Here is a 21,042-nt window from a genome sequence, read left to right as displayed (position 1 = left end):
AAGACAGACAATCCCAAAATATGTCTAATTTCAGAGTTCTTCACTTAACTTCATTTCAAGGTGTTCTTTACTTGTAAGAAAGAGCTGAAGAACTGTTTACAGTTTTTCATCTTCCATCATTTCAAGATATTTCAAGGTTTGGGGAAGTCAAACTTATGTAACAATTGTAACCTTTTGATCTAACCACAGAGTAACTTAGAACAACAAAAAAAAAAACACAGAAAAATGGTAATCAAAGCAATTCAGTAGCAAAATAGTCATATCAAATCAATTTCAAAAGAGTGAATTTAAAGGGGATTTTTCAAGTATATGCAAGTCTGGATAGAAGACCCATCTTTCACATGTCAAAAGAAAAATAAATGTCATGTCATCTGCCAGATGCAACACACTGGATTTTAAATCTCTTTAACACGAACAATAGAGAACATGAAGTTAGCTTCATTTCTGCATTTTCTACTGTTCTCTCAGGAACACGTTTAACCCAATTTTTCCAATTAACTCTCAAGCACATTAGCCTCTTCGATCAAACCTGTTTCAAATAGCTGCTAACCATCCAACCCTGCTAAGCACAAAAGAAAGACTGTTTGACAGTTCGCAGCAAATGCTACTGTACAGCTTCCACGGAGTCTCCAAGGTGTTGGAAGGATCCTGCAAGAGGGCTTGAAAAGATCCTGAAGTCACCCAGCTGGCTTTGCATAGCCAAATCAGCTTCTTCATTAAACAAGACTTAAAGCTACTGCATGAACTCACTTTTCAATTCCTCCCATGCCCTCCATTCTATGCCCCGTCCCTGTGACCTGCTAGACACGTTAAAGCTGCAGGTACTGCTGCTCTAGACTAGAAGGGCGATGATGTTCTGTGTGGATGGCCATTAGAGCACGATCTCCTAGTTTTCTGAACAACAGAAGCAGCATTGCAGTTGTTTGGTGTTGCAAACATAACGGGACACAAGTAAAATTGGCTGGGGGAAGGAGGGGAAAAACAGGAGTTTGAGAGAATTTGCATTTTATTAAAAGCCAAGGACCAAGTCTTGGTTCTGTTACTTGATAACGTCTACTCTTATTAGGTATGCAAGAGAAGATCCACAAAAAACATTCAACATACAAATCAGTCCCCTACTGAGGCTACCCTACATCTGCTTACAAGTCTTCTGGTAACATCTCTTGACAATACATCCTTTTATTTCTAGATGCATCTTGCTGAACTGATCCAGTTAAAGTTTATAGTCCAAAACAAAGGTATTAAACTACCAAACATATTTCTGTAGCAGAAAAACAGCAGTTCTCTCTGCCAGATCTTTCAAAAACTAATTTTATGATTTCCAGAGTATTCCATACCTCTACTAGCACTACCAGTCTCTTTCTCTAGAAAAATCTTAGAACAAGCTGTATACAAGTTTTGTACTAACCAGTCTCCGCTAAAGAACTGCTTCAATGAATTCATTATGGTTAAAATAATTTTGCTACCAGTTTCATCTGCTTCTTCTACTAATGTCTTGCTAATAATATTGATCAAAACGTGGTTTGGGTTAAAACCCTCATTGCTGTTCAATGGGCAAACTCTTCTGCATATCCTCTCATATTCTTTAAAACACCCCTTTTCATTTGTAAAGGGGAGGTCTTATCCCAAAACAGTGATGTGAGACGTACAAATCATAACAAATTTTTACAGGCTTTTGCAGGTGGATCAGTTTCCAGAGAAACTCAGCATTAGCTTCCTAAGTCTTAGAAACTTTTGTAAAGTGACATCTGAAAATGTATCAGTTAAAGTATTAAGATACAGCATTTTTTTAATTAGTTTTTAATAGAAAGGAATGCCCTATTGTCTCTACACTTCCCAAGGAAGCTAAACATTTGGAGAGATACTAGAATCAATCCTGATTTCTTAGCATGCAGACAGGGATACCTAGTGTCTTTTGAAATTCTGAATACACAGCTCATGCAGGCTACTAGCATAACCTCACTGACATTAGATTTCTAAACGCTGGTGGGAAATGAGGGGAGGTTGGCAGGCAAAAGGAGACGGAGGAGCAATGTGTGCTGGAGGGACATTTCTGCCAAACCTGGTACAGGCTATAGCTTTCGAGGTTCCCAGGAGGTTTTAAAACTTTTAAAAGACTTGTAATGCCAACCTCTAATTTGCTGTTAGCTTCGGAGTACTTTCAATAGACAATTTCCAGACTGAGGAACTGCTAATTTTGGATGACCTAGAAAGAAGGTGCACAGCCCTTTGTGCTACCCCTTCAAAACTATTTGTAAGCAAAACTCTTCCTCAGTTCTTAACACAAAGACTTTGGCAATGGAATTACAGAAAAATCAGGTTGCCTAGTACACCAAAAAATAATCCTGCACATCTAAACAAAGATATTTTTATAATCTTATTCCATCCTTGATGGCCTGAAAATATATTAGCATAATTTCAACCAGTGCTGCCTACCTCGGGATCCAAGCAGAGCAGGGACAGTTACAGGAGGCATGACTGCGTGGTTTTGGCTCAGCAGCTATCAAGGCATCAGAGACCATGTGAAGGGAAGGAAGGCTAGGAGACCTCCTCACCTGCACACACCTTGCCTACGCACTGCTCAGCAACAATTTTTTTCCTCTTGATATCTGTAAGGGATTGTTGACTTTGCCTCCCTAAGACAAAGGTGATTCCAATGAAACAGTGCTGCTTCCTCTGCAAGCTGCAGGAAAGGGGTCCCAGGCCTAGGGAAAGACAAGGGGCTTTGGAAAGAAATTAGCTCTGTTTCTGTCACCAAGGCCACTCTGGCTTTTCTAAGGAGACTGCTGCGGCCCGTTCATCCTTTACAACCAGCCATGGTAGTTAGGATTCACTAAGGCTGATTTCTACTTTTTTTGCCTCAAAAACACTATCCTTCAAACTCTGGAAAAAAAAAATCAAATGCCTTTTCTTTTAATACACTAACACTGAAGAGAAAAAAAAAGTCTGAAAAATAAATTAAAAAAAGAAAAGTTCTACAACTCATAGAAGCTACAAAGAAAGGCCTCAAACCTGACACACGTGTTGTTTGAAGGGGGAGACCCATCCAGAGCTCTTTCTGAAAGCTGGTACTTAGTCCCAATTCATAGCAAAGACCTTTGCTGCTGCCAGTTGCCAGGGAGACTAGAAATACTGTTCAGGCTTGGAGGGATCTTTTGTCTCAAGCTCTGGAAAAGCTCTCATTGAGCATTTAAGGCCTTCTTCATTTTCTGTCATTTTAAGGGAGAAAAGGAGATGGAAGGTTGTTGGAAAGAAAAATAAGCATCCACAGAGCCCAATCATTTGCACAACAACCACAACATCCTCAAAAGAACAGTTTAACACCATATCTCCAAGGAAAGGAAGCAGCTCCAACATAAAAGAAAATCTCTTCACCCTTCAACAAGTATGGTAGGCTAGTTAGTGTACTCTTTCTTTGAACAGGATGCTACAGAGAACACACAGAGTCACAGAGTAAGAAAATACTACAAGGATTCAGGCTTGTTGCCACCAGCAGTGGGGGAAAAAAGCTGAGGAATAGGTGGATAGACTCTGTCCTTTATATTGTTGGGTAAAAAAAAAACACTTAGTAAGGAAACACATCTCCTTTAAAATAAATAAATGAAAAACAGAAGTGTCCTAGATCTTTTGTGAAGATTAGGAAGCATTTGGTGAAACAGACAATATTATTAGAAGTGTTTCAATATATCTTAGCTCTTCAGTATAACAGTATAATTTCTACACTTGTTTATATTAATGTTCTTAGAAAGAAAAAAATATAACAAACAAACAGATAAAAACAACACTGAAGGAAAAAAAGATTTCAGTGTATAGAAAACCATAAAAAGTTGCAGGCCACATGCTTAAGTCTGCTTACCCACCCAATAGCTACTTTCAAAGTCAGCATTGTGCATACATAAACTTAACCAACATTTAGACAACCGTTAGCCTAAATGCAAGGGGACTAAACACATTATTTTTACATTTCAAATATCTAGACAAATCAGTTTTGAAAACATTCTGAAGTATTTTAATAGTCCTTCAGCTATGTTCCCTGCACGTGGAGTAGTAGTTATATGTAAAACAGCACTTCTGTAGCATTTGAAAATGCATATTAAAATCTGGGAAAGTCAGCAGATACGGCCACATATTTTGTTGCTTATTCAACAAGCCATTTGTAGAAATTGCATGGTACAAGTCATTCTGTGGTTTACAACTCGAGAAGACCACTTAGACTAATCCAGCACAGCTCTCCAAGGCCCAAACAGTAACAAACAACCACACCAAGTATTTACAAAGCACAGTCGTTTTCTTACACTGATAAACCTTTCTGTTGACACTAGCACCCACAAGAATCTTTACCAGAAGACCTTACACTGTCATTCCACTGCCATTCTTAACAAAACAAAAACAGGTAGCACTGAAATATTTCCATTTTCTGAATGAGAATGACTTCAAAGCTTATCCAGAATGCAAGCATCTGCAGTATACCAGTTCTTTCATTTTAATTACCCTGAAAGTATCATATTTCAGCTAATAATTATAACACACAAGTAGCGTGTTTGGTTTTTCTTTGCAAGCCTGTAAGCCAAGATATCATTAACAAATGATATTATATTTTATAAGCAGAAAAAAAACCAACAGCAATTCTGAGTTAGGTGCCATTACAATTGTAAACTGATTCATTTAGGATATTTTATTCAAATTTAAAATATCACATGAACATTCCATTCCAGATTCTACTTACCATTTTCACTATGTCAGCATAAGCTGATTCAACAATCACTCCACGATTTGTTGAAACATATTCAACCAGTTCATTCAGTGTTGCTCTCTTAATTTCCTTGCTTTTCAGGTCTGAAACAGAGTCCATGAAGTCAAAGAGTATACAACACTGCTGCAACTTCTGACAAAAGAGATCTTGCTGTTCATTGGATGTAGCATCTGTAAAAGGAAAGAAAAAAAAAACCACCTAAATCCATAGAAGCGAACTCGGGATTACTAAATCTGTTCTGTTGACTAAAATTCGCGTAATGTGTCAGATCTGTAACTGAGGAATGGTATGATGCAGGGCCAGCAAATTAATAGACAATACTGTAAAAACAGAAAGATACTGAATGGATCTGTTTAAGTATGCTAGAATGAAAAAAGTCACTATTCAAAACTTCTATTTCACAGAAATAATGAATAAATATAAGGTTGTAATTGTACATATGGAAAATAAGTGAATTAATTTTATTTGAGATACACAGACATTAGTAAGTACCAACTCGCCCTCACCAAAAGTCACATACACAAGCAGTGCATCATACTAACCTTTCATTCATCCGATTTGTCTCATTCTGTTCCCTAATCCTTTATTATATAACCTGCTTAAAAGCTGTAAAATCTGCTTTGAAGGAACTTTGTCTTTTTTTTTCTTTTTTTTAAACCATGATGCAACATACCTCACATACTTTTGATAGCATGTGATGGACGTTTCTCTTAAAAATCAACTCCAATATTTCAAAAGGATTAATCCTGAATGTTCATGCTTTGGTTTAAATAATTTATCACGATCTTAGTCATGTCAGGCTTTCCAGCATCTTTGGCCCGTTAGGACAATGTGTTTGTCTATGAGTCTGCATCATCATTTCATGGTGCAGTTTCTCTAGCAGTAGATAAGCAGAATTCCTCCATTAATATTTCACACTAGCTCTACAGCAGATGGATTATTGAGTACTGTATACTTCAAAAATATAATACATCCTCAAAATATTATAACTGTTCGGAAGTTGCAGGATCACAGCAAAAGCAGCCGTGGTTTTAACTGAGAAATCCGATGAATGTCATACTGCCTAGATATACGCTGAGAACCCAAGTGCCCTTTGTTTGCTTTTTTGCTTTGCTCATTGGGGTTCTTAGTCACTCCAGCAATAGTATCAGCTCTTCTATCAGTCAGTTGGGATTTCACCTGTTCTGCTGAAAAATTTTTATTCCCAGTTTCATCTGGGACTAAGGAATGCTTTCTCCCTGTAAAACTTTCAAGACCTGTCTATAGCCAGACTACCTAATCCCTTAGCTTCATTCATTCCCTGCAGCATTTACATTAATGCTGCTGCTTCCTCAGAAGGAAATTAGCACAACAAGGAAAGGAACAGGGCCTTGTAACACTGGATGTTGAAAATCTTAACTCTCAGTTTAAAGGTTGAACAAAACACAGAAAGGTCTCACACTTCTCTTTATTGTTTTAGGAGTATTCTAAATAAGCAAACTTTAAGTTTGTAAATTTAACAACTCCGACAGTCTTTGACAAAGCCAGTTGCTCAAGTTCCTTACCAAAGCACCTCCCACTTAGTGGCCAGAACAACAACAGGGGTTTTAGCATTCAGTAATTATCTGACAGAATTCTTGCATTTCCATACAAGCAAAAAAGTAATTGCTAAAATGGCCTGAAATGCCTCCACTGTAATCCCAACTGCTCGCCGTGCGCTGGAAGTCCAAACACCAAAATACTGTATTGCATTGCACTCCCTTTTGCCATCTGACAGTTAACATCTTATTAACTGAGCATAACAACTTCAGCGGGCTTTTGAGAAAGCCGGAGGTTATTATTCCCTCATAAAGAGCGATCCGTACTACTGAATGCTAATTCTGCAATTTTAACCATTTTTCTTTTGAATGCAGATGTCGTAAGATGCTTATTTTTGCTCGGCTATCTACAAATCGCACGATACCAAAGACGTGAATCGTTACACCCTGCAAAATAATGAACGTCAGCTGTAAAAACATTTGTAAGTTACATAACATTTCAGCTCAGATCTTCTAATACTCGGCAGCGGGTTGCATGAGTAAGACCTGTACCATAGCAACAAAGCAATAACAGTGACACGCTGCGGGTAACATCCCCAAAGCCTCGCTCGCGGAACTGCCCCAGGACGCACAGCTTCCCCTGACGCTAACCTCGCGCTGCCAGCCGTCCGCACACAGGGCTCAGATCCGCTCTTACTTCTGCCCACGCTCCACATTAGCAAAGCCCAGTAGTGAGGTGCAGCAAATACAGCACCTTTGGCTGATGTTCAATTAAATCAAGTTTCATCAACCAAAATTTTAAGTTTTAGAAAGCAGCTGACATCGTCTGAATTCTCCTCATAGTGGTTAAAACAAACTCGTTAAAACAAAGTTGAAATCAAGCAAGCAGAATTCAGAAGAAATCATCAAATCGCTTATCACCTTCCCTAGAACATCAAAGAAATCCCGGTGTTAGCCACGTTTATTTCAGCATCAGAGTAATAGAGATCATATCTCTCCGGCCACGCATCACCAGTCCCTTTCATTAGCAATCTGATCTATCTCAATTAGACATCTTCCTAAATGAAAAGCCTGCCCATAAATCAGTTTTACTTGCACCATTCAAAGCCAAGCCATACAAAGTATTTTCTTCTACACATGCGTCCATTACTCACAATGACAAGGGGAAATCGTGAAAGAATGACGTGCAAGAGATGAAAACTGTACGGAAGGTAACAAGAGGACTAGTCCTGCGGCATCCGCATTACCTCTCATGTGCTCAGCCCCTGCCTGACACATGGCACCTGTATCTCAGGAATGCTGGGACAGGTGCCATGGAAACCACCACCTGCTTTGGGGAAATTCATGTCAGATAGCATTCTTGGCTTTTTAAAGCCTTGTCTTTAACTACATCTAATTGTCCCAGCACAGCAAAAGCTGGACAACCCTACGTTGCAGTGAAATCATATTGCAATAGTTTATTCCAGCTCTATGAACAAAATAAACTGTGCCAACATTATTGCATCAACACCAGAGCTTTGAGCTTTAGTAGTTTAACCTGTGGCATGATTTTTAAACAAGCTTTAATGTAACTTCTATCAAGATTTATTCCATGCATCTGAAGTTCATGATAACTGCTTACCCTAAATACCAGGAGGACCACAGAAGGTAACACAGGTTCAAAGTAGGCAGTGGATGCTTCAAGAAAATAACCCTAGGGACAGGTTGTACTTTCAAGTGGAAAACAAAACAAAAACACCAAAGATTGAATTCTATTAACCACCTGTCCCTAAATTGCTGTATGTTGTTGGAAAAGTCACTTTAAAGAAAATAATAGAAAACGGTCTGTATGTTGTCTGCTCAGGTGATCAAAATCCAATTGGCTCAACTTTATTTTCTAGAGGCTGCTCAACAGAGGCATGTCTTAGGAAACTCTAAATCTACTGTTACATCCGTTTGAGGGCTGTTTGTCAGTTGACCCAAGATCCTTGGGAAGGTCCTAATGACACTTTAGGCAACCACAGAGAGCCAGTTCATAATCAGATACGACAGCAGAAAATACTAAAGACAAAAAGTTGTGTCCAATACCGAACAAACATTGTAAATTAAGATCCATTTTAACCATCACTCTTTCTAAGGATTGTCATCACCTCTGGTCATCTGCACGATAGATGGTAAAATATGTTTGTAACTGATGAAAACAGTTCTTTTGAAGATCCTTGCACTTCATGGTACTGAAATTCTCAACAGACTACTACTACTGTTTACAAAAGCCTAATCATTACATTCAGTAGCCACAATATCAAAGGATAAAAAATTACAAACAAGTCGACTCACAAGCTCCTCCTGAGCAGAAGTTACTAAACATTAAAGCTGCATGATTGTACAGATTGGTTTCGAAATCAAATGCTTTAATACTTATCAGGTTATCAGTCCAAGTCTGAGCATGGAGCACTGAGTTAAAATATGATTTTTTTTTTTCAGGGAGGACCCAACCAAAATATAGATAGGGAAAGAAATTTTACAGTCTGAGCTACCTCATGAGTATATAACTATAGAGACAGATACCGCCATACCACTATCCAGGAGACTACAGTGACATCTTCCCACAGTGTATTTATCTTACATGTTTACAGGCATTTCTCCTGGAAGGAAAAGAAAGATGCTTCTCCTTTCTCAACACAACTGTTTATCCAGGACCTCCTGTGCAAAGCCAGGGAATATAACACAATCCTCGCTTCAGCAGAAAGCAGAATCCAAGTCCCCAGAACTCCCCTCTCAACTGGAAAGTCAAAAAATCAGAACTCCCTTCACAAACTGGAAATTCAGAAAACCTTATTTTCCCTGCCAGTGCAAAACAAACGCTCTCAAACATTTGTAACAGGTTTCCAATATTTACTGTGCTACATGCAGCTGCACTCGATGGCAGTGGGATCTGCTAGCACAGAATGAAGCCCTAACACTGACACAAAGAGACAAGCACAGGTACCATGAGACATCATACTTGTGTTTTTTTTTTCTTCGCATCATTTGAATATCAACGCTGTTGAATCTCTGGCCTAGCCTACGCAAGTCAAGCATAAGGAAACCTGCCTAACCTCATATTAAATTTTATTTTTGTTCTGTGCAGTTCTTGTGTACACTGTCATTGCAATCTCCTGAAGCACCTGAAAGTGTCAGTGTTTGTGCTACAGACCTGGTAAGGAGGCATTGTTAAAAAATCGAGTTTTGATGCAGTTGATGTTACGAGAGGAGACAATATCTTTCCAGGTTCTCAGAAGTCTGTGTCTGCAGCTTGGCAGGCAGCACAATGGTTCGCTGACAAAGAGGAAAGAGGTCTCTTGCCCTTCTACTCCCTTGTCATTTATTCCTCCCTTCCCCTCCCCTGCTCCCAGTCACATCCATCCCTCAACACCGGCTCTGCAACTTGTCAGCCCCTTCTGCGAGCTGCTTTAACTCAATAACATGGCCATATTAGTGAGGTTAGATGGCTTCTGGAGGGGCCTGATGATCATCAGGCCTGGCACAAGGTTAGCGGTGGGAGCAGAAACTCCTCTTTCAGCTGCAGCAAGTTGTTTAGTTAGTTCATTAGCTCATTTGTAACCGTATCCTCCAGCTTCACAGGTATGAGGTAACTGAAAAATCCTAATTATACATTAACTAGTTGATTTCCATTTTTTTTTTTCTTCTTCTGGAAAGCAACTTTAAGCTCCTTTTTAAAGAAAGATGCAGCCCCTGTATAAAATCTCATTGTATACTTAGCTATACCGATGGTCTAAAACTTTCCTGCAGTAACTCCTTACATCTGTAAGAGAAGTTTCCCCATTTCCAGCTTTTGGTAGCTCAGCAGCCCAGCTGAAACTGGTGAGGCCACTCAGACCAGTAATTATGCAGCATGTTAGGTATCCAAGGAATCTCGTCACCAGTATTTTCTTTTTTTCCCCCCCCATACAGAAAAAAAAATGCTGCCTAAGGAATAAGCGCCATTTCGTATCAGACTTACAGGGGTTTGTTTGATTATTTGCTTCTGTTGTGTTTTTTTTTTTTTCCTTTTTTTTTTTTCCCCTATTCAGAGTTGAACAGCATATATATTTGAATTACCTGTAGTCCTGAAGCCTACATCTCTTGCTGGATTTCTGGAAAGGGCTGAGTAAGTTTCTCTGCATGTTTTCACTAAACAGAGCCCAGACTTTGCAAGGCAGATAAGGGAGTCAGACAGAACATCATGCGTCTTAGAAACTAACCAGCTCCCTATGCAGAAGGAGGTTTGTTCTTGAGGAGGAGGTTTGGAAGACAACTAAGCAGAACACCATTCTCAAACACGATGTTACAAGGAAGTCCATACCACATATGGGAGACGGCCAAAAAAAAAAAGACTTGGCACAGAACTAAAGGTACAGAAGGCACATCGGTCAATCCTGTCTGGGATCTGCATGCTCATATGGACGGCCACAACCTCCCTATTTCAGAAATCCAAAGGCCCGCAAAGGAGCAATCAAGGCAATGAGCTGAACTTCTCCTTCCACTGAAACTCTTCTGCTGATGCTCATCAGGCAGGACTTACACTACTGATCCACCTGAGCAGTAATTTAAAAATACACTGCAACACCCTGCTTGCTCAACGGTCCCCACAGCACGCGTTTTATCCAATTTAATGCACACCTTCCTCCAGCCAGTTGTGCAAAATCAAATTAAAATTGCAAAAAAGCAACCAAACTGCTGAAAAAAATATCACACCACCATCCAAGTAAATCTCCATTTTCTTTTGAAATAGCTAAGAAATCACAAGTTTTGCTCATTAGAATATTGTGAATTTAAGATTATCTCCTTGATACACGCCAGGGCAAAAAAAGAATTTAAAGAGTCTCACACAAGAAGTAAAACTAAATAAGGACACAATTTATGACGATTTTTATTCACGTACTCTATTGTGGTTTACAAAGATAGCTACATATTCTAGGCTATAGAGAATTTTAAAGTTGTTTACTAAAAACACTTCTCAAAAGCTATGTCCTGTCCAATACCAGATATTGTTTATTCAGTAAGGCTCGTCTGCCAGTCCATGCGGCCAGCAGTTGACCTTAACAAATCAGTCCAGAAAATCTGAAAAGCCTATGCTGATCCAACAACATCTGTCACAAATTTTCTCTGACATGACTCCTTGGACTGATGGTAAACTAAAAGTGTCTTTCTTATCTAAATTGTTTCTGTCATCTTCCAAGCATTCTTATAATCTCATATGGCTAAGAGCTCCTACCACATTAAATCCCTCGATTTTAATGAGAATTTGACTCAACCAAAACACTTCAGACAATAAGAAAGTACCCAGCTGAAGTGCTTTCATATTTAATAGCCTTATTTCCTACCGGTTAATTACAGAAGACAACGTGAAGACAGATGCAAAAAGTAATGCAAATTACACTCTTAGTCCTCAAAAAGTTAAAGAACAGCAAGACTCTAGTGACCAGACCTGACACAATTCACCTTATTTCTCCCACAACTTTCTCAAAAAGGAGAATTAAAGCCCTACTCATTTCTTAAACAAAAGAAAAAAAAAAACTACAAAAACAAACACCATGCCAACGAATCGAATGGGAACATTAAACAGCCTGCAGTCATCTTTGACAAAATGTACATCACAAACCCTACAAACATTTCCTCAAGAGCACCACTGACAGCTCAGAACTGAAACTCAGTTACATGCAACAAAAATTCTGAGGAGAAAAAATAATATATATATATATATATGTTGTCTGATGACAGGACATGGTTATGCTGCTTTTAACAGAAAGCACCAAGATGCTGAGCTTTGCATATGGTTACCTGTAGGCAAGCTTTGTTCAGAATGATATAATGAATTTATTATAAAAGAAATTCTAAAAGAAATCTTACTATAAAAGAAATTTCAATTTGTGCAGTTGTAGTGTATATTTTCAAAGAACAATTATGCTACTCCTCTTGAATTCAAAAAAGCTTTCTTCCACCAGTAAGCCAACTATTATGCTCCCCAGTGCATTCACTTATGTTTTTGGCATACGCTGCTACTACATTTGCTGTCTTCATTTAAAAACCATCAAGCAGTGGTGATGACTGATCATATGCCAGGACAGGCCCATCTTGAATGTAACCAGAGGCTCTAGGAGTCCAGCATTCTCTCCTGCATGCAAGCCCAAATAATGGTTTCACTGGCTTCATGAAGGTGGAACAGCTCATGATTATTATATAATATTGATCTTAAATTAATTTAAAATAGGAAGCCTGCTTCTTTAAGGAAGATAGGGATAAATTTAAGGCTGATAAATCCCATCACAGAATTAACGCGTGCAGCCAGATCATTAAACTGGGGAAGAGGGGTAAGTAATTCACTTCTGGAATGGGAAATTGTTATTCTGGAGACATAAAGATGGGACAGATGGCAACCTTTAACTTTAAATCACAAAGGCTTGGTAATGCGAACTGCTTTCCCAAAGAGAAAACGAGAATAAATAGCTTTTGTTACATACAAATGTAACAAAGGCTTTTGTTATGGTAAAACATATGAGCTTTCAAAAAGTCCTCTTAAAAAGATCAAGGTAAAGCCCTGGGTATATAAACAAGTCCTCTCTTAAAAGCCTACTAACTCACAACTACTTTCTATTAGCCACAAGCCAAAAGCACCCACAGATAGGCTCCTGGTAGCTTACTGCACGACAATGTGTGGGAAAATCAACCACCAGCAGGACCCTACAGAAAGGGAATGGGACCAGGGACCAAGCCTCTCGGACCGTGGAATCAGAAAGATTGCAGGGAACTGCCTCAGTGGTGCTGCTGGTCCCCGAAATACACACTGCATCCAAATAACAGAGCTGTTGTCTACTTCAGACCAGATGTTAACTCTACCTGTCCCCAAACACACACGTTTGCTTTTAAGTAAATGCTGTTTCTTGAAATCTAAGTGTTGGATAGAATTTAAGATTTCCCCACCCCATTTTGAAGATGCAAAACAAACCCTTCAGGTTGTGAAGAGGCTGACTCAAGGAACTGTTTCACACCTCCCTGGCTCAGCATTAACCAAGTAACGTGCGCAGCTCTGTTTGCTGCTGCTCCGTCCTCAAACAGCCACAGCACTCCACTCATATGGGAGCCAGGGGATAAGGATGGCTGAAAAGTAAGTGCCACACAGACACAAACTTCAGCTCAACAACCATCGTACGGCACGCTATTAAAAACATCCTCAAACACCTAAGAACATAAACACCTTGCTAGACCAGAGCCTGAAACAAATTCATTTGCACCTTTTAAGCTTGTAAGGATAGAAATTGTATTTGCTATCTGAATAAGCTCCTTTTTTATTAATTTGAATGCAAGACCTATGACTGAAACTGTGTTTTTTTATAAACAGTGACTGCTGATAATGAAATAGGCCACTGCAGGATTTTTATTTTTATTTTTAAAGTCTATTAGCTTATATTGTTCCCTAGTTATTTTAAGATCCCACCTGATCTAACAAATTAATTTTGAATTAAATGCTCAAGTTGCTCCAGTTTGGCACCACACTAGAAAACACAAGTCAACATTACAAATCAAGTTTGTTTTTATTGTCCAAAAACTGCAGAAATGCTCTTTGAATTTTCATATGGCAAAATCAGTGTTGAGTGCCATACAAAAATATCTTTCATTGGAAACCAAGGGCTAACTGTTAAACATTACTTCACAGAAGTACAGAATCCCATTTTGCAGTTCATTTAGCACTTATGCTATTTTAAACGTGTGAAGGGGATGTATAGGGGAGTAATTTAATAGGAAATCTGTGCCAGAGGAAACATGTGATCTAGGTCTTCAAAAGCCAAGGTAAAATTTCATCCCTCGAATCCCTGCATAAACTGGGGTGGAAGTTACAGGTATTGGTGTAATTCCTTGGATAAATATACACTTCAATATTTGGCTGAAGTCATATTTCTTGGTTTTCAAAGTTTTCTCAGACAAATAAAATAATAAGGTACTTAATCATGACTTAAGTGTTATAGCGGGAAGAACTAAGCTTAAATCAGACTAGGAATACAGGTGAAATCCTGGTTTTGCTGCATTCGGTGACTTACCTGCCACTGACCTCAATGGGAACAGAACACTGTCTAGAGCAGACAAATATTCAAGCACTTGCAAGATCTCCTTATCCATCTCACTTGAACTAAGCATCTAGTTGCATACATAAAAGGTCAAAAAGCTTTTATTTTTCATTTTTAACCATCAACAGTTACTTTCTTTCTAACAAAAATTGTAAACATCAAGCATTCAGTAATGAAGGAGCGATCCTACACTTAAGTATATTCCCATTTGGCAAAATCTTGTAGTTATTTTAAAACTCTATTTACACCATTCTGATGTAGTGAGTTTATTTTGCTCCCGCTTCCTTCTCCTAAGGGAAAACACTCACAAATGTAAATTATCAAACCTTGTCCTTCCTGACTGTACTGTGGGACCAAGACCATGTCTCTCCAAGGAACTCTGACATTTGCTTCTAAATTTTTCTTCTCAAAAGTATAATAAGTGTTTGTTTTCCTCAGAAACCAACAATGCTGAAATGCACAATTTGATTTTACATATGCGATTCAAAACCTACGTGCAGTTCTTATCACTTCCTCCTGTTACATACAGATGGGACCAAAATTTATGCTGCTTAACAGGACTTCAGTCCTACTGCAAAAAGTTTACACCTACGCCGTATTTTAAATAAGCATAGATTTTTTTTGTTAGAAACATCATCGAATTTTTGAAAAACCTTACCCAACTAGGCTGCATTGGAACTTAAAAAAAAAAAATTAAAAAATCCCCATTTCCCCCCCACTTTCCCATAAAATTTTACTTGGGAAGAAATGAATACGATAAAAGCTGTGCTTTTAATTTATTATTTTTTTAAACTTCCAAAGTTTTACTTGCTTATGCAACGATGCACCCTGCCAGCTCTCAAGTACAGCAACAGCAGACAAAAAGCCGTTTCCCCCTTCACAGTCAGACAAATGGCTCTAACTTTTTATTCCTGCTTTTCTTTGGATCTGCCTTCCTGGCCCACACTATATCGCCCTCCTCGCTCGCCCCTCCTCCTTTTCCAGTTCTTCTGAGAAAATCCCGTGCTACTTCCACCCCTTTTATCCAGAGCTTGTCAACTCTTCAAGTGTGCAATGGGCTCAGGTGTACTGATTACTTTTGATCAGCAATTTGAAAAAGTAAACTTGTATAACATAATCAAAGTATTCCTGCTATGGTAGGGAGCAGCTTTAATGCTATTAATTCTTGAGAGTTTACAAATCACTGACCAGAATTAGAAAGCCTTTCTTTCGCAGCACAGTTCCGGGCTGTATACACACATACTTTTTGTCATTACTTGCACCTTGACCTCCCAGCTCCACTGCAAAATTCCCATTACTCTGGGATGGGAAGCTGACAAAAACTATCCATTGGGAAACAACAGCCAAGAGAGGGAACTTGAGACAAGGAACAAGGTAGAAAACCTTTCCTAATGGCAGCCAAGGCAACGCAACAGCACAATCTGTTTCTGAAATCCCTTCACCATATTCACAGCAGCAATACGAGCTACTCCTTTAGCAGGCTACAGGCCACCCAGATCAGCTCAGACGCTGTCCCTCTCTACTACCCTGCAGTGCTACGAGCTGGCGTTCTGCATCAACGTTCGAGGAAGCCCTCCTTGCCCCACACACACTGCAGCCAGTGACTGAAAGCAAGTTCCATCCTCTAATCATGGTAGCTGCAGGTATGTTCTTCTAATCTTTATGTTCTTGAGTTAAGACTCTCATTTGATGAACCAACTCATCTTCAATCAATTCCTGATATAGCAAGTAAAAACCCCAAGCATATGAAATTTCAAGACTGATTTACCTTTACAGTCAGGGGAAGTCTCAAAAAACGTGGTCACAATGAAAAGCCATGAAGAAACTCGCACTGCATATGGCAAGAAACATTTCCAGTATGTTTCATAGCCAGCCTTTGACATTCTGGACTTTTAGCTACCGGCAAGGAGCAGGCTCCAGCCGCATACCCTCCTGCCCTCTCTTCCCACCTGCATCTCCTGTCAGCCCACTGCTTCTTACCGTCCCACCACCTGTAACACACTTCTGGGCTCCTGCTTTCAGAAAAACATATTGCAAGCTTTCTATACACTTAATTATAGTGCATGAAAACCAAAGAAAAGCCATGCACAGCAGCCTCAAAAGAGGCGGTTCCTTGCAGAACAGCACAGGAGGTACTGAATCATCATCAGTCTTGCTACCGAGCTACAAAAGCTGCTGAGCACATCTGAGAATTTGGACCACATTAGATTAATTTTCATCAAGAACTATATGCTAAGCTACAAAGTACAGCAAACATCAGAGCTCAAGACCATTATTATTATTTTAATATCAACAACATATAATGCATTTTTACTCTAGCCTTAGGAACGGTTTGAACTGTTTTTGCTGAAACTCAGAAAATCAGCCTGAGGAACAGTTCCAAATAAAACTGTCCATACTTGGCATGGAAAACTTCAGTCCAAACTGTTTAGCAATGCTGTAAGCAGCTGAGAATAAGGTCTTGTGAAGGAAAATTGTAGGCGACCTTAACTAAGAGGAGTCCTGCCTTGAAGTCAAACGTATACCACTGAGACTGACCACGAGCTCAGCAAAACTTAACAGAAACTAGCACAGTGACTCTCTGATAAAAATCAATGATTCAGATGTTAAAGTAATTTGTTGCTGTTGGTCCAGTTTCCAGAAGAGCATTTTGCCAAGGGAGTTTTATACAATAGACTTTATTTACTACCTACTGGTCTCGTTAGCCTGTGGTTCCAACCTTCAGAGTTCACACACTGTGATGAGCCTAGATGTATAATCTTAGCCTGCTGGATTAAAACAGGAGTCAGGATTACAATGGCACAAACTCAACGTTAAACCCTTCCGAAGGGAAATGTCTTTCTTCGTAGTAACACTGCACATAGCCCTTCTATGCTTAAAGAGAACATTACTCTGTCCAGAGCTGTTGGTACGGTGCCTTTTCAAAAGCACCAAATAATTTTAAGATAGGTGGATATTAAAAAGAATTTTGCAGATTGATATAATCTTATTTTGATCAGATAGCCAGAGCAGTAAGTAATTCCACTTGTATTTTCTACAGCAACTACCATTAAAATCAGCACCTGCAAAACTAATATCTGACTAAACTAGAAAGCAACGAATATGGAAAAAGAAATCTGATCCTAAGCTGGCACACAGAAGATGTGAAAGATTTAAATAGAAAAGTTCATGTGAAGACTGTCAATAGGCTCTATATTTAGGAGTTGCTCTTGATGGAAGTATATTCTAAGACCAAAAATTCAAGTCTAAGGATAAAAAAAAAGGTCAATTTGTTAAGAATTAAAAACCAAATGTTCCACTCCATAAACTAGGAACAGTTCCTTAATATAGAAGAAAATTAAGCAGTACATTTTTCATGGAACTACATTAGAATATTAAAATAAAAAGTTCTTAAGTCTTCTTTAGATATTGTAGGTTCTCTATTTTTCAAGATTGTAACTCGACTAAACATGAGTTTTGACTACTTCGTTGTGTGCCCTGTTGAGACTATGCATAAGAGCTAAATGGAAATTCCTCATAGAACATCCTCATCTTCATCTGAAAAATAAAGATCGTCTCTGTTAAGGAAAAAATCAGCCGGGAAGGTCATAGTTGCAAGTGAAGCTGAATACAAAAGGTATAGGATGGGGGACTACAGAAGAGGAAATAACAATGAATCATCGGGGATTTAAGAAAAACAAAACAAAACAGTGCAAATCTGAGCGACAGAAAACTGTCATTTAACTTACAAATATTTATGAAGGCTGTAGTAAAAGTAAACCATTCTAAAATTTTTGAAGGCTATTTTCCTTTCTGGAGCAAAGGCAACTTAATGTTAGCATGAATAAAATTCCTCTCAGCTGTTTTTAACTCTGCTTATTTTTGTCACTCTGAAATACACACTGTATGATTCAAAGCATCTGAAGTTTAAGGTCTGAACTGACCCTGCTGGATCTAATAAGGTTAAAATTTTAGCAATAAGCAAGCTTATTAGGCCTTCCTATAATGCTTTCATGAAAGCTTAGCTTGAACACAACACCTGGTTCTCAGTCAAATCCAAGCTGTCACTTGATGGTTTAAATAAAGCAAATACTTTTGATAACACCCGTTTTGAACCCCATATTTGGATGCTGAAACTGCATACTGGAAGGTCTTTTTAAAAATGTCTTATTCCAGTATACTTCACCACTGTAACTCGCAGTCCCACAGAGATTCTTACAACCATCTCTAGCCTACGGTTGACAGATTTTTGGACCAGTTTCCAGCTGTTCTGCTGTTAGAGATAGAGTTTTGTCTATGGGGAGAGTTTCATTTGGAAATGAACACTAAGAATTTCTTGTAATATTTTTGTGCTTTGTGCATGTTATAGGAAATAAGCCTGCAGTGACAAGTGTCTTCCCAAATGGATGCTCAGTATTGAGAAGATCACAGAAAGACATCAGGAAATGTTTATTCATTCCAGCTGGACTTGACATCTCTGGTAACAGAAAAAAGGTACATTCGCTTTACAACCTGACAGTCCACATTAACTGTGCTAAATCAAAGCAACAAGCTGCTTTGAATAAGATTTTTTTTTCTTTCATCATATCTGGTCACCATTTTCCACTTGTATTTTCACATGCTTCTTCAACCAAAAAGATCACAGAAACGTGTATGTGTAGTTTCATTGCAATTAGACAGACTGGCTCCCAAGGTCAAGTTGGTTCTCTTTTTCCAGAAATGAAGGTAACTGCATGGGCTATTACAGTGTTTTAAAACGACTCGCTATTGAGACAAAATGACCACTTCTTAAGAATTTAAAAACAGCAATTTCTTCATCAGATTTCTTTAAACTCAACACTCCCAAGACTGTTCCCTAAGTGATAAAATCCTACTGTTAACCAGCATGTTACTTTGGCTACAAATTTTCAAAGGATTTGTATTAAGTAAACTGCAAAGTAACAAAATGAAAAGGAGATGGGGGGGGGGAACAGCTTCAACTTGACACAGGTCTAACACTCCCCGCCCCCCCCCCCCCCTTTTTTTTTTTTTTTTAATTATTCTGGTCTTCACTACTGCTTATTCAGCTTAAGCACTACGTGAAGCGTACACTCTCCTGAATAACAAACACAGAGGAAACATAATTGAAGAACACGTTCCTCATTTATTTTACGTATCCTGACAACAGTTAGGTTTTGCTAAGCTTTCATCTAAAGATGATACATAATATCAGAAAAAATAATCTGAATTGTTAATGATCAACACACAATCCTGCTACACCCCCTCAACTTCTCCCTGTCCCCCCAAAACCCAAACCCCTAAAGCTAAGACCATGCACTATCTAGGACTGTCACCTGCTAGTCGCAGAAACATGTCTTTTCCTAGCAGTGACAGAATATTCAGCTAAATCCAGAAATTTTGGTAATCCCAGCAGCAGCACAATTAACTCCAGAAATATGTAAATAAGTGTTATCTTTCTACAGGCTTTCATGCAATACCACTTGGACCTGTATGAAAGGGTGTTACACGATCTGATCTGGCCCTATTAGTGACAAACAAACAAACAAAAATAGTCCCTAGATAAAAGGGGAAAAAATCTGCTCAGGAAGATGTTTGATAAAGTGAATGGTTAGTTTTTATTTTTTCTTCTGGAACATCCTTCCTTACAATAAAATAGAATACAAGTATTTCAGGCCAGCCTGGCAAACTTATCTGGGAGTTTCAGAATACTTGTTATTGTCTTGAAAGTGATCAAACAGGACAGTAACTATAAATCAAATTAAGTATTTTTACTGCAGTATAACACCAAACTGCTTCTTCATCTACAAAATGCTAATCTCCCAATACAGGCTTCAAACATCCCACATTTAGCCCCTTACTTTAAGATACCTGGAAAAGCAAAACTTCTTAATCTGATTTCCTAAGTGCACGCTGAGGGCCCTTAGGCACCAGCATAATGACTGTACTTTCCTTTTTCCGCCCCTCCCTGGGAACGCTGGCTACCAGTCTGGAGATGACACTACGCTGGCAGCATCACAACTATTACTGAATCCCACATTGGCTTTAAAAAATAAAGCAGAGCTTCATCTTCCTGAGACGTATGTGATTACAAGAAGTTTCACAAAACCATACATTCATGGAGAGCAAACTCTTTCTATCAGCTTTTTTGGTTTGGGAGGCAGGGGAGGGTCAAGAGAGGAAAGGAGAGAAGCAGAAGGGGAGAAAACATCAGATATCCACAGCTGTATTCACAACAAATCTAAATTCCCCATATATCCAAACATTACAAACTCATGGGAGAAAACATGCAGAACAGAGCTGCCCAGCTTTCTGATAACTGGCTAACTGGGATACTGTTACTCACAAAAGCATGCTTTGCCCACAGTTTATGTTCTGAAACAGATTTAGAGGGCAAGACTTTCAATGTAAACCATAAGCATGAAGACAGATGCGATTTTCCTTTAAGAATTTAAGGCAATTCAAGCTACTATAAAACTCTGCTTAACTGAACAAATTCCTCTGATAGTTTATGGCCTCAAATTTCCAAACATTTGAGCTGCTGATGCCACACAAACTTTCCCCGTACAATAAGCAAAAAGCTGTAAAACTGCACTCACAAAACTAGAGGACTTAATCATACAAAGTTAAAAATCTAACATTAAAGTCCCAGTTCAGCAAAGAATGTAAACTTGGACATTTTGCTGATTTAAGCTGGAATTGCTCCCTGCGT

General features: G+C 38.7%; 1 protein-coding gene across 1 annotated transcript in view; it reads right to left on the bottom strand.

Annotated features, from left to right (window-relative positions):
* The window catches only part of PPP2R5A (protein phosphatase 2 regulatory subunit B'alpha), a 46,029-nt gene that overhangs the window by 22,877 nt on the left and 2,110 nt on the right, over positions 1 to 21,042 (bottom strand). The window contains exon 2 of the mRNA XM_035556431.2: positions 4,727 to 4,923. Within this exon, the coding sequence (XP_035412324.1) occupies positions 4,727 to 4,923 (197 nt within the window). The remainder of the gene's footprint in view (positions 1 to 4,726; positions 4,924 to 21,042) is intronic.

The sequence above is a fragment of the Cygnus atratus genome, chromosome 3, assembly GCF_013377495.2.
Source record: "Cygnus atratus isolate AKBS03 ecotype Queensland, Australia chromosome 3, CAtr_DNAZoo_HiC_assembly, whole genome shotgun sequence".
NCBI lineage: Eukaryota > Metazoa > Chordata > Aves > Anseriformes > Anatidae > Cygnus > Cygnus atratus.
The sequence above is the reverse complement of the archived record's forward strand: the minus strand, read 5'-3'. Positions and strand labels throughout refer to the sequence as shown.